The 14502-nt window shown below is 44.6% G+C and overlaps 1 protein-coding gene across 5 annotated transcripts in view; it reads right to left on the bottom strand.

Moving 5' to 3' along the window:
- Nucleotides 1–3652: 3652 nt before the first annotated feature.
- The window catches only part of Vps41 (VPS41 subunit of HOPS complex), a 159442-nt gene continuing 148592 nt past the window's right edge, over nt 3653–14502 (bottom strand). For all 5 annotated transcript variants that reach the window (XM_021180045.1, XM_029468458.1, XM_029468460.1 and 2 more), the window contains 4 exons: nt 7331–7430; nt 7185–7229; nt 5864–5943; nt 3653–4315 (listed from right to left, as the gene is read on the bottom strand). In XM_021180045.1, coding sequence (XP_021035704.1) covers nt 4235–4315; nt 5864–5943; nt 7185–7229; nt 7331–7430 — 306 coding nt within the window. In that variant the 3' untranslated portion in view covers nt 3653–4234. The remainder of the gene's footprint in view (nt 4316–5863; nt 5944–7184; nt 7230–7330; nt 7431–14502) is intronic.

Below are 14502 nucleotides of genomic sequence, written 5' to 3'. Positions count from 1 at the left end.
GTTCAATCTGTCCGCTTGTTTCCTAAATGGCCTGTTTTTCACATTCTAGCCCTCTCCTGGCTACTTCTATTTTGTCAGATCTATTTTTTAAAACACCTAAACCAAGTAAGTATTCTCACCTGCTAAATCAGGAGTGCTTCTCTCTGTAAATAGGACAAATAATCTATTAAAATTATCACAGTTTTCTTTCTTTCTTTCTTTTTTCTTTTTTTAGTAGACGGATGGTCCATATTTGTGGTCACGTGGTAGCAAGTTACTGTTGTATAACAAATGGCCCCAAAACTTAACAACTTAAACACTTATCACCATTGTTTCTGATTTAGGCATGATTTGGGTGGGCTGTTCATTGTCATGTGTATGTTAGGGTGTTGGTTGGAACTCTAGGGCCTGAAGATTGATGGAAACTACATGACAGCTTCTAAGCCATTTTAAGAGTAAGAAAGCAGACCAGAGAAAAGTGTACATATCCATAGACATAGACAGACATAGATATATAGTGAGGATCAAGAGAGAAAGGGGTACGGTAGAGTAGTGCTATCCACCCATCCATCCACCCACCCACCCACCCACCCATCCATCCACCCACCCACCCAGTCATCCATTCACTCAGCATCTTCCAGATGTTTTGAGTCATTCCAGTAGAAGCACTAGGCACTAAGATGAACAAAAGGTTTCTCATCCATACTGAACCTACAGACCACAGGGTGCCATGACAAAGGGAAGGGAATGAAGTTGGACATGAACTGAACTGGCATGGAGACACCTGATATAATCAAAGTTACATCACTTGATATACCTGGACTTTCAGCTATGGCTCCGTTGCTCTTGGTAAGACAGAAACAAGGGCAGGGAGGCCACAGCAGGAAAGGAAAAACAAATCTTTTAAGTTCCAAAATATTTTTAAAAATTTAGTAAACAGCTGCCAGTAGATCCAGCTTTTGCAAACTCCAAACCCAAAATAATAATAATAATAATAATAATAATGTAAGAGTCAATTCTACTGTCCTAAAGATCCAAGAGCTCAAATGACCAGGCTGCATGGCTAAGGCATCAGGGTGAATGCCCTACTTTCTGTCCCAGGACCCAGCTTGTCAGTGGGGAAAGGGATAAGATCTACCAGATAACAGACGCCAGCCTATTTTCTACTTTCTCTTAGAAGCAGCAGTCTTTGAAAGCAAATGTCCATCTTCTTCTACCCATTTACATACATTCTTAGCAGTGTGATGGATAAAGATCAACCAAGTTACCATGTCTGTATTCCCCATAGCGCCAGGGTTAGTGCAGACTAATGGCTAGAGCCAGCTGGGACTGGATAACTGAGTGAACCAAGACTGCATCTGTTCCATAGACAACCATGAACTGGATAAAGGCAGACAAGTGTGAAGCCTCTAGCCAGTGGTCCAAGGTCAGGGTGGTTTAGGACTGACTGGGCCAACTGGGTCATCAGTACAACAGCAGTGCAAAGGCGAAGGGCACAGAAGTAAACTCTTAGCCACCATGCAGGAGTGACAGGCAGGAGGCTGTAGTTACTGGCAGTGTGTTATGAAGATCAAACCAAAGCCTGTGAGCCCTTGCACACACAGGACACAGGGAATCCTGAGAGTACAGCTAGGTCATGTCATAATGCTTGCCTTCAGAACTCCCATGCTGGCTGAGTGCACAGGAAGAGCTTGGACAGTGGCTGACTCTGTGAGGACTGATTCAGACTGATTATCAGTCTCTTGTCTTTCCTAGTATCACACCATTGTTCCTAATCATGCTCGAATCTGTGGCACACAAGGAAAGTATCTTTCCTCAGACTGTAGAAACCAGCCCTCAGCAGAATCAAGGTATACGAAGTAAAACTCAGTACAATTGAAATGTAGGATTAACACCCCAGGCCTTAATAACAAACCACAACTGATTCAGTATTTAACATACAGAAATGCCTCCCCCATGTGTACGTGCCTACTCAGTATTCCTGACAGTTATTAAGAACTTTATGTGGAACTGGGGAACAGGTTAATATTTATACAACATGGTGACTCATACTGCTGCGTGCAGCCGCCCTCTGCTGGAAATGGGCAGTGGTTTCAGGGCAGCCACTGCAGCCAGGCTGTGTGGGTGGCTTGATGCTTCTAGAATCTTCCTACTGCTTGCTCTTCAGATCCACAGTGATTCTGTCACCCATGGAAACCTCGTAATCAATACCTTCCTCTATGTACTGAGCAGAACACGTCAGCTAAGTAATTCTGTAAAAAGATCTTCAGTGGGCCAGAGTAGGTGCCCTGAAGGCGGACTGTGACTGCCGGAGTTTGAATCCAGCCGGTACACTGACCCCTGCCTTGACTTGTGGGGAGCTGCTGAGCCTTTGTGTTTCTTCATGGGCAAACAGCCAATCTACTAAGAAGCCAGCACACACTGCTGCAGGCTGGCTAAGGCTCATAAAAGCCCTGCATATCATACTTACTCTACAAGATTTGTTTTATAGGGTTTCTATATTGCGACAACCAAATAACTGACTGAGAGTGTCTGAAAAACTTTTCAATAATGAACACCAGCTAGTAGGAAATCCTGGTTATAAACAAATAAAATAAAACAGTTGTCATTAAGTAACTTTGAATTTGGCTGATGCATACACAGGGCAGATTTCTTCAAGGACAAACATTTGTGCCTATAATCTCTGGTAAAAGTGGACCAACCTGGCTTCAGACATGTTTTATTTATTTAAAAGATTTAAAATTATTTTATGTGTATCTGTGCCTTGGCTGGATGTCTATCTGTGTACCACACACATGCATGTTGCCTACAGTGGCCAGAAGAGGGTTTCAGATCCCCTGAAACTAAGGTTACAGATGGTTATGAGTTACTATGTGGGTGTTAAGAACTAAACCCAGAACCTAGGAAAGAGCAGTCAGTGCTCCTAATCACTGAGACATGCTTTCGGCTCTTCAGGTGTTTTTCATGGGCGTGTGGCCACACATTACAGAGACTGGATAACTAGCATTTTGAGTATTTTGTTGTATTTAAATGTTTATAAAGTGAGAAATAATGGAAAGGATTAATTACCCTTTAGTGCAATTATCCACCAGATTTTTAAAGAAGAAAACATTACCCGGGAGGCAGGGTGGTGCTCTTTGCTTACAACACCATCTCGTCCTAGAGATCTTAAGCGATTCTTGAAAAGGGAATGAACACACTTTGCTATCTGCATCTTGGCTCAGTTATTAAGAATGAAGCAAGCTTACTCCCTCCTTTTCTGTACTTAGGGTTTATTGTCCAAATGTGGTTTAGGAATCGATGGAATTTGTCTCAGAAGTAAACTGTGGTGGACCTGGCACCATCCATCCCCCCCTTCATGAGTTCCGTTTAGTTTTTCTGGCCGTGCACCAGCAAGGGAAGGGACAAAACTTACCAAGCCGAACCTTGACATCAAACTGGAAACATTAAGAACAACAAAAAGTCGAGGCAGTGAGGCACACTCCTGCCAACCCTTCCAGGCAGTGAGATACATCTTAAATCTATCCTTGGCCCTTCTTTGGAGAGTCTCATTTAACTCTGACAGGGTCCCTGGCTTCCTCCTGACTTATCAACCACAGCTTGTCAGTGCCAAAACTCACCTCTGTTCCTTAAAGGGCACTTGTCTGCTTGCAACACAATAAAGGAGTCACAATGAGAAGGGCAACATTTATTCATTCAACAAATATTGATGACCCGATGGGGCAGATAACTGAGCTTGTCAGCACGTAGGTAGCGAACATAAAGCTATAGTACCCCAGCTAATGGTCTTCCCATATGTCACTGAAGGAGTGTCAGTTCTCAGCATTTTACTAAATGCGCTTTAGGAAGCTACCCACAGCTGATGACAAATAGTGTAGCCAGGCATGCCAGAACTGTTACCAGCAGAACTTTTGGCCGACTGTAGCTGGCAGTGTTCTTAGTAGTGCAGTTCATGCCTGGTGGGTGTAACTAGGGCATAATGAAGTCACTTTGAACTCTTTTGCTAACTAAATAAGCCAAATAAACAAATCATGAAATACTGATTATCAATGCAATATTTCATGGCATGGGAAGAGCTTTGACTTCTCCATTGGTGACAAGGAGCAGCTTCTGGAAGGAAGGTCTGGAGAAAACAACTGACAGGGAGCACAGAGGAGCCCTGAACACGTCACTCAACAGCACTGGCGTTGACACAGCTGCTGTGGTCCAACAGTCACTCAGCGGAGAGTGGCAAAGGGTGGGCAGGCAGGCAGGCCTACTTCTTCATCTCCAGGATGGCACTTCCAGGCCCACGGTTCTTAGCACTACAGATGTTGCAGTATTGTGCAGGAGCATTCTGCAAACAGTTTAAAAACATGGGTTAAAAAATGTCTACTTTTACATTCAGCAATGTGATTCTGTCATCATCCAGGGAGCTGAGGGCTCTGAAGTGATGGAGCATCATTCCTGGCTCCGTAGAGGATGCTTTAGCTCAGACAGGACTCATGCTTCTATTACTCTGCAGCTCGAAGGACACAAGCGAGGCGGTTAGACCGCTCAGTTAGTGAAGTACAAGCATGAGGGCCTGAGTTCAAGCCCCAGAACCCATGAAAGGCCAAAAAACCCAAACCAAACCAAACAAAAATATATGCGGTGGCACATGCTTGTAACCTCAGTGCTGGCCGATGTAGCCATGGATCCTTGGGTTCTGGTCAGCCAGCCTAGACTACATGCTGAGTCCTCAGTCCCTCTTGCAAATGGACATCTCCAGGGAAAGGACATCTGAGGTAGTCATCTGGCCTCTACATGTATGTACAAACACATGCACATGTACACACAAATGCAAAAAAAGGGGTGCAGTGGGGGGCATCACAGTAGAACCACCTTTGTCTGGCCAGGATAACAGAATCATGCCATACAAGGCAGGCCAAAACCCCTCCACTGATTTCAAAGTGTTTTCTACCACACAGCCCACTGCTCAGGAGTCATCAAGCCAATAGCATGAATTCACACAAGTGGGTATGCTTTTATGTGAACTATAGTACACTGCATCTGTCACATTTGAAAAGTAAACAATATACTTAAGTGATTTAAAAAAAAAGAAAGCTGGCTTCTGAGAAAACTCCTATACCCCATTCAGATCCCAGAACCCACAGATACACAGTTCCTTCTGTTCTGGTTAGTTTTTAAGTCTTTTCCCTCAACTCGCCCTCAGAGATGAGGGAACCTCAGGTGAGGAGTTGCCTCTATTACACCGGCCTGGCCCGTGGGCACATGTGCTGTGGCATTTTCTTAATTGATGTGGAATTGTTAAGGCCTGCAGTGGAACAAGAATGTAACCATGTTCTTCTGTGGTCTCTACTTCAGTTCTTATCTTTATATTCCTGCCCTGGCTTCCCTCCACGATGGACTTGTAGGCAATAAATAAATAAATAAATAAATAAATAAATAAATAAATAAATGGAAAGAAAAACCCCAAAACAACAAACAAACCCCCAACCCTTTCATGCCAAAGTTGGGTTTTTCGAAATGAACAGAACAAGCAAGCTAGAACACCTTTACATACAAAGGCAGACAGCTTTTGTATATTACCCATATGTTTAAAACATCTTCGGTTACTTACAATACCAAATACAATGTAATGCTTATAAACAGTTCCACTTTTGTTTAGGGAATAAATACAAAAAAAGGAAAAGTATACATGTTTAAGACAAGTCAGCTTTTCTTTAGGACTTCTGAAGCGAGGTTGCATGGATGCAGAACCCAGGGACTAAGCAAGATGCAGAGGAGCAAGTGTCTTGTGTAATAGAATTAAGAGAGCCGGAGCCAAAGGATGGTGGTTCTAGTTGTGGGTGCTGTGATTCCATCTTCCTTTTTCCTTTGCAGCGGATGGCTGACAACTTACCATGCTCGGCATAGGCAGGCACTCCTTGTGGAACATGTGCCGGCAGTGGAAGACCACCACGCTGAAGGGCTTCGCTGCATCTGCAAGGGGCAGTGACAGAAGGAGCAGAACTCAGTGCACCAGGCAGACCAGGAAAGGTTAAGGCAGCCTGAGAGAATTTCCCAGCAACAGGCTCCATTTGACAGGGCTTCTTTACATCAGGCCCTGGAGTGGGGAGGAGCCCAAGCACAGAGCGGGTGTAGAACCACCGGCCTATGAAGTACAACTGACAGGATACTTTCCTGGCCTCAGCATCAGTTACCAAGATAACTAATGCAGCACAATTTCACAGCAAATGTGATGCTTATTTGAAAAAGTAGAATATGTGTGTCCCTGTATGTGTCCTGAGCATGATTCCAACTACCAATGAAACTGCCAAGATCTCTTGCTGAGGCCAGAGGCAGAACTGGGTTAGGACCCCAGGCTCTATGCACTTAGGACACTTCTGTTTAGTCAGGTCCTCTCATCTGCTCCGCTGTGTGGCTGGCCAGATGAGCTCTGGTAAGACCTCCTGCCCAGCACAGGGGAAGCTGAGGACTACACTTTACCATCTGCCCCCCCTTTCGTGGAAAGGCCACCTCAAGTGCTGTGCTTTACAGACGCTTTGAAAATGCGAACCTGCCCCCTCCGGAAGAGTGCTTGTGTGAAATGACTTCCCATGCCCTGAGCTATGGAACACACAGTGCCTAAAACTAGTACCTGTGAGCAGTGACACCTTTAAGCTTTCTCATAATGAATTTGCATTTTAAAGTACCCCGACTTTCAAATTATGAGTTTGCTTTTCTCATGTCTGAATGATCTTTTGATACAGACCATTTTATTATTACAATCTCCCAAGAAAAAGAGACAGAAGCTTCTATCCTTTAGTGAGTCAGTCAGTTCGATGCTGAGTAGTTTCCATGAAGACAGTCTAGGTGCCCAGAAGTACAGTGAAGATGAAGTCCCCTCAGAACAGAAATAGGAGGACTGATGGTTGGGCTTTCATCTGGCTTTGCTTTACTTTTGAAGATTCTAAAAGAACAGCCCCTAACCGGATCCATTAGCATCACCTTGTTGGGAGTACTGGCTCTCAGGCCATGGCAGCGTTTGAAGAACCCTGCAGATGCTGATACACTACGCCTTCAGAAGCAGCAGCATTCACAAGAGAAGGGAAGGAAGGGGCTGACATCCTTCAACTATGAAGTTGTATAATTTTCAGGCAGTGACTAGTTAATTTCAAAATCTTAATTCCACTCCTCATGAACACATGTTTGGGAAATGATTTCCCTTCTAAGCATCTCACCTGTTGGGAGGATGGGAGAAAGGCATGATTCACAGATGTTCTCTTCTGTAAGAAAACACACACATCCCGGGTTAAGCACATTGCCATTTGCCTGGCCTCTCTGGAAAGCATGGTTCAGGGCTCAGTGTCCTTCCAGATTTACCCACCATCGACCAGAACGCCTTTCATTTGGGTTCGGTGCATTTTTTTCAGCAACGACAACGAGTCAGCTACGAGGATTTTCTTGCAGCCTTCCCGAAGCAGAATCTAATGTACATGTTAAAAAAAGAAAAACCATTTAGTAACTCAAGTGTGTGTGAGTCTATCTGAGGAATCAGACAATGGCAGAGACATTTATTGGCTCTTTTGCCCACCAAACACTGTCAAGTAAGCCAGGCACTATTCTTCGCAATTTATTTGTTTTTATGAGTACAGTGTGGCATTGGTAAAATCAAACACAAATTCCAAAGTCTTGTAAAGACTAAAATCCTACTGCTCTCTCACAGGCTTCTGTACTTTGCATGTGGTTGCCATAGAGGGCCATGGTTATTTGCTGGCACTTTGGTTTTTGAATGACTCAGAGCCCAACCTTCGGATCTTTGCACAGGATGGAAGACTTCTCATTTCAATGCCATCTAGTCGTTCAATAAACCCATCTACTCTCTGACAAGGCTGGGTCTATAATGAGCAAGACAGTAGGCAAAGATGAGAGATGTGCAGAGAAGCCTGTGGCTGCCTGTGCCTGTAGGTCAGTGTATGAGCTCCGATACCACCTTGGTTTTCTTCACACTCATGCCACTCAGTTCAAAACGGAAATATGCAATTTTCTTCCACAGTGTAAACTGACACCACTGGGAATGGGAGTGGGTGTAAGCAAGCATGGCTCCCCACAGCAACCACACACAAGGACCTGAATTCCCCTGCAAAGTCCAAGAACATCAGCCCTGGATGACGACAGGTAGAGGCAGCCCTCTCAGTTACACGACAGGACACATTTGGGACCCAAATGTGGGACCCAAGAGCACCTGTGGCTCTCAGTGTCTGTAAGAAGTAAGGCTTTCTTTGTGATTTTCATCTGCTTACGGCTACTCTGATACTACTTGTGGAGGGGCTCGCCTCCATGTTCATCCTTTTTATGAAAATGTGGTACATGTACACAATGCAGTACTACTCAGCTATTAAAAACTATTTATTTATGAAATTCTTAGGCAAATGGATGGAACTAGAAAATATCATCCTGAGTGAGGTAACCCAATCACAAAAGAACACACATGATATGCACTCACTGATAAGTGGATATTAGCTCAGAAGCTCAGAATACGCAAAATACAATTCACAAACCACATGAAGCTCAAGAAGAAGGAAGACCGAAGTGTGAATACTTCCATCCTTCTTAGAAGGGGGAACAAAATACCCATGGAAGGAGTTACCGAGACAAAGTGTGGAGCAGAGACTGAAGGAATGATCACCCAGAGACTGCCTTATCTGGTGATCCATCCCATATACAATCACCAAAACTAGACACTATTGTGGATGCCAACAAGTGCTTGCTGACAGGAGCCTGTTATAGCTGTCTCCAGAGAGGCTCCACCAGTACCTGACAAATAGAGGTGGATCCTCGCAGCCTATCACTGGACTGAGAACAGGGTCCCCAATGAAGGAGCCAGAGAAAGGACCCAAGGAGCTGAAGGGGTTTGCAGTCCCATAGGAGGAACAACAATATGAACTAACCAGTACCCCCAGAGCTCCCAGGGACTAAATCACCAACCAAAGAGTACACATGGTGGAACTCATAGTTCTAGCCCCATATGTAGCAGAGGATGTCCTAGTCAGTCATCAATGGGAGGAGAGGCCCTTGGTCCTGTGAAGGCTCTATGCCCCAGTGTAGTAGAATGCCAGGGCCAGGAAGCATGTGTGGGTGTGTTGGAGAGCAGGGGGAGGAGGGAGGAGATAGGGGGTTTTCGGAGAGGAAACCAGGAAAGGGGACAACATTTAAAATGGAAATAAAGTAAATATCTAATAAAAAAAAGAAAAAGGAAAAAAATGTGTCTTACTCTATAGGGATCCTTCTGGCCCAACAACGGCAAATGCTAGCTTTATAGATGTGCTTAAGTCTAACTGTCCTGTCAGATTCTCCTATAAGTGTAACATTATTTTTGTTTTCAGTTGGTGTATGCTGCCTGGTTGGTGGCTCAGTGTCTGAGAGATCTCGGGGGTCCAGGTTAGTTGAGACTGCTCGTCTTCCTATGGGGTCTCCTTCTTTCAGCCTTTCCCTAATTCAACCACAGGGCTCACCAGCTTCTGTCCACTGGCTGGGTGTAAGTATCTTTCAGCTGCTTGTTGGGCCTCTTGGAGGTCAGTCATACAGCAAAGGACTGCCTGGTCTGCCCTCAGTGAGAGAGGATGCACCTAACCCTCTAGAGACTTGAGGCCCCAGGGAATGGGGAAGGGTCTGGTGGGATGAGGTGGGGACATCCTCTTGGAGACAGAGGTGGTGTGGGGAGGAGGTATGAGATGAAAAACAGTCAGAGGGCAGACCAGGAGGGGGATAAAGACTGGCTTGTTAAAAAAAAAAATAGAGAGAGAGAATAATAGAAAAAGAGAAACTAACAACAAAACCAAATTTTAAAAAGTTATGGTTTTTATCAGAAGTCACTACAGCATATAGAAAGAAGAAGAAAAACAATACAAGAAAGTTATCTACAAAATATTGATGCTGACAAAGTTTCAGAAAATAGGTCAGTAAGTTCATGAAGCTGCTGGCCTCCAGCATCCAACTAATGGGCTCAGTTCTAGCTCCTCTGGTGTGGGCTCTGGAAGCACTGTGACACTCTCCAGGGCACACTGCCTGGGCAGTGACGGATGGAGGGTACAGCCTGTGGAACAAACACAGGCCACAGGCTGCAAAGAAAACAGAAAGCCAAGGACAAAGCATTTTCTAAGCAGGTACAACCTGCCTGCTCACAAACAGAATTGGCTAGGAACACTGTCAGTTGTCAAGAACCCATAAGAAGGAAAGGGACAGTGATACTTTTTGCCTAACCTGATCCAAATCCAAGGGTCTACACCAAAGGAAGAAAGAAAGAAAGAAAAGAAAACAAAAGAAAAGAAAAGAAAGAGAGAGACAGAGAGAAAGAAATTCTAAATGGAACTGACATGACCAAGTATGGCAGTAATCAGAAGGTAAGAGTCCCTTGACAACAGTCTGACTCAGCACCAGCAAGTCTCAGGCAAGCAGGGAGCCAGTGTGTTAGACAACAGTATACTGCTGTGCAAGCGCTCTCTTTTCTGTGCTGCTTTCCCTCTGATGTCACTTTCAGAAATGAAATCAGTTTGAACTGTTAAATAAGAAAGAGAAGAGGTAGGGTTGGTTCATGTATGGAGTTGACACAGTGATGGACTTCATTATGGAAAAGGGCACTGCAACCAAGGAGCTATGATCGGGAGAGTAGGAGAAAGGTCTTTCTATCAGCGACAACACGTGTGGAAGATCAAGGGGAAGCAGTGGCTTACTTTCAGGCATGGGATGGGGATGGAGAGAAACATGAAAAATTCCCAAACAAAGGAAAATGTCTGACTCTTGTTTCCTTTGGGGAGGTGGTGAAGTTCTTCAGTACGTGATTTAGTGTGGACTATCCACCATGGAGGAGCACGGAGGAGCACGGAGGAGTCAGGTACCAGGACAGAACATGCAAATGTAAGAGCTGTGAAATCACAGCACCATAGCTGACCTTTCCCAAAGTCAGTGTGCAGGCTGTGGGGTCTGGCCTTTCAGAGTGATGAGTGCATTAAAGGGTCTGGCTTATGAGCTAACGGAGACATCTCTCTATCTATGAGATCTCACCATCTGCCAATAAGAGTCTCATGATTATCAACCTGGCTTAGCAACACTTCTCACGTAAGAATTCTCTCCAAGATAAACTAGTGCCTCCCCTCAACGTCATAATGCCATTTCTATCTCAAAAAATATTTATTGACATTGCTCAGAAGGAACACTATTACCTTTTTAGAAATTCTTCCTCATGGAAGGTCCTTCTATTGTCCCCAGATTATCTACACTTAAGGACCAACCTTTTCCCTTGTCCTTTCAACCACCCTTGTTCCTCTGCACTTTCTCTTTGTCCTTTGTTTAAAGAAACAAGCCACAACTGCAATCAATGGTCCACATTCCATGAATGAGAGCATCCTTATGGTGTCGACAACTGACAAGAGACCTTAGGTTTGCTCTGTATTTTCCTCCTGATTTCTCTATAGCACATCACCATGGATGATAATCCCAAGGAAATGGAAAATTCTAGCCCCCACATATATTTCACAAAGCAATAAAGAGCCACATATCAGAGAAATCATTATGGCTCTGCAGAGACAGCTGCTGTGGGGGCGGTGCTAGAACTACGGCCAACTTTCTACAGCTTTTATTTGAAAAGACTCTCAACGCTGGGATTTTGCCTTATTCACTTTGCATGTCCTTAGAATGCAACTGGCTGCCAGCTGCCTAGCATCCGAGCCCCATGGCTCTCCTCACTGCAGCCTGGCCATGGCCACTGGGGTCATGGGGCGTCAATTCTGCTTGAGCAGCTCCGCTCTTGCTGGATTATTATTACCAAACATGACTAAGCCTGGATAGAAAAAATAAAGGGAAAGATAAACAATTTAAGAACTAAATAGATCAAGGAAGCGATGGCTGGCTGGTACAAGCCACCTGCATCACTCAAATGTCGTGATAAGATCAAACTGAAATAATATGTAAAGAAAGAAATCCATTTGGTCTTAAAAGCTTATTTTAGGAAAAATACAGAAAGGTTAGATAATAAAAGTGAAAAAGAAATTTGCCCCTCCTCTAAAAAAATGATGAACAAGAAAGTCGTCTATTTCTGTAAATTGATTTGTGTTTTCAATTCTAAGTAGAAAACTCCTGGGGAGCTACAGCAAGGTTGAGTAGAGGGAAATACCTTTGCAGACCTGGAGAGGGCTGAGTGCCATGGGGGAAGAGGATTCATTCCACATCACTTGCTGACATGCACAGGGCCAGGCCTCTGCTTACAACAGGGACTCAGAGGTGCAGTCCAGGGCTGGGTCCCTGTGCCTCCTGCCTCTTTAGGAACAAGTTCAAACAGGCTGCCTGTCTTTCTCCAGAGGTGTAGTCATGAGGGAAAAGCCAGGAAGTGGTTCTCATTGGCAGAGCTTTTAAGGACTATGTCTTAGAGTTGATACAGTCCTGGATGAAAATGGCCTGGCATTTCCTCTGCTGGCCTTAATTTAAAACTAGTTCAGTGTCTTACCATACCAATATGTCATTAACCTTTTGGAGTCTCAGTCTTCTACTCTGAGCAATGGGGCTAATGATAATTTTAGACCCATTATGGACCTAAAATGTCTGTCAAAAACAAAGTGGTTAGTGACAAAGTACTGATTTCCATTTCCCTAATATTCTCAGTATCTGAGGGTGTGAACATGCTCAATTCTGTCACCTTTCAGAGCTGTCAGGTTATAAAGTATGAAAAGGTCACATGGCAAAAGCTGCCGGAGTTTCCCATAACTACTCTCCTCTCTGTCAGTTAACTGCTGACCCACAGTATCTCTCGCGCCTTAAAGAACTCTAGGTCCTCAATGCACAGTCTGTTTGAGAAGGAGACTGAGACTGCACGGCAGCACACCTGACCTCTGTGTGAAGGCTCTTCATATCATGCCTTATGTCACACTCAGCATCCTTGGAAACTCATAGGTCTGTAATAGCGCCCTCAAATTTGGGGGATTTATGGGGTTGAACTCTTATTATTAATGAGAACATAAATTATAGCTTTATGAAACAAACAAAGACCAATACAATGAAATAAAAGTATATCTGTCAGGGAACAGCAATCGGCTCCAGAGACCTCCAGAGATATTTTTATATGATCCCCCAAAAGGTTGCTTAGGCAAGGAGATAAATAAATGGCTACTAATGAAAATTAATAGTCAACATACACGGGGAGGAAGGTGGTGGTAGGGAGGGAAGGAGAGGGAGAGGGACAGGGAGAAGGAAAGGGAGAGGGAGAGCGGGGAGAGAGGGAGGCAGGGAGAGGGAGAGGGAGCAGCAGGTCAGCACTCGTGTGGTTTCCCAGGCTCTGCCCTTCCCCCTCCCACCCTTCCTCTTCCTCTGAGTAGTAGTTTTTCTACCCAGAGGCTGATGAGTAACAATGGCTCTCTGAACCCATTGGTAAACAAATTCTGGGTCTCCTTAAATCACCACCCAACTGCCTATTTACAAGACTAAGGAAAAGCTCACTACACATTTGTAATTAAGAAGATACTGATACTATTTTAGAGGACCATTTTTATGTTAAACATTTGTTTTGTATCTAATGCTTTGTATTTCAGCTGTCTCAGCACTATGCAAATTTGTTCATAGAAGTGAATGAATAGTGAGACTGCAGCAGGGTGTGTGAGCTCCCATAGAAGAGCAGAGTGAGGGACGTGCCAGCTGCCTTTGCTGGCATCAGCGTTGAAGGGAGGGACTGGCAACACAAGCATGGTTTCACCCCAAAAGCCCGGCTCTAAGCACCAGTCTAACCATCCCACTATCATATACAGGTGCTACCATAGCCTCAGACACTCTGCCATACATTCAGACTTGATGCCTCAAGCATATTCTGCTATATACCTCGGTAAGAAAGGGCCCACAAAGCACAGGATACTGTCAATCTTACTCACAGGGGATTAAGGGCATTACAAGGTTGGCTATGGCACCATTTCCCCCAAATCGGATTTCCAAGCCTGAGATGTTCTGGATCACTGTTCTGCATACCTAGGGAACAGCACACAGTAGGCACTTCTCTGTTCCCTGCTCCTCCCTATTGGCCAGTTCTTAGATTCTTGTTCTCTTTCCCTTTTTCTTTCTCCCTCGGATCATTTCCCTAGGATTATCTGAAACCCTCCAAAGGCTTTGGCATAACTACCAGCCTAAGATTAGGCCTCAGTTCTTTGACACATACTTCTTAAGTAATCCCATCCCCTACATAGTGCTTCCAAGTGAAGGTTCTGGACTGTCTACCCCAGTCTACAGAAAGAAACCTTCTCCTTTCAAGTTGTGCCTTGCAGTCACACCACAGTTCCCTGAGGACCACGAGGATGCTGACATTTCCCCTTGTCTGCACCAGCCATTTCTTAGCGTCCATTTGGTTAATTCCACAGGTCCAAGCTTCTCAATTTCTCACCTAACTCAACTCTGACCACCTCTATCCCCACCCCACTTTTGAACACCTTCACTACAGCTATGAGGATGTTATCTGTCCTGCAGGTTGTCTCGCTGATTCTTGGTGCATCATCCTGAGTTCAGCAGGCAGTCCTTTACCTTGCA

This window comes from Mus caroli, chromosome 13 (genome assembly GCF_900094665.2).
Source record: "Mus caroli chromosome 13, CAROLI_EIJ_v1.1, whole genome shotgun sequence".
Taxonomy (NCBI): domain Eukaryota; kingdom Metazoa; phylum Chordata; class Mammalia; order Rodentia; family Muridae; genus Mus; species Mus caroli.
Note: the sequence above shows the minus strand (reverse complement) of the source record. Positions and strands in the feature narration are given on the sequence as shown.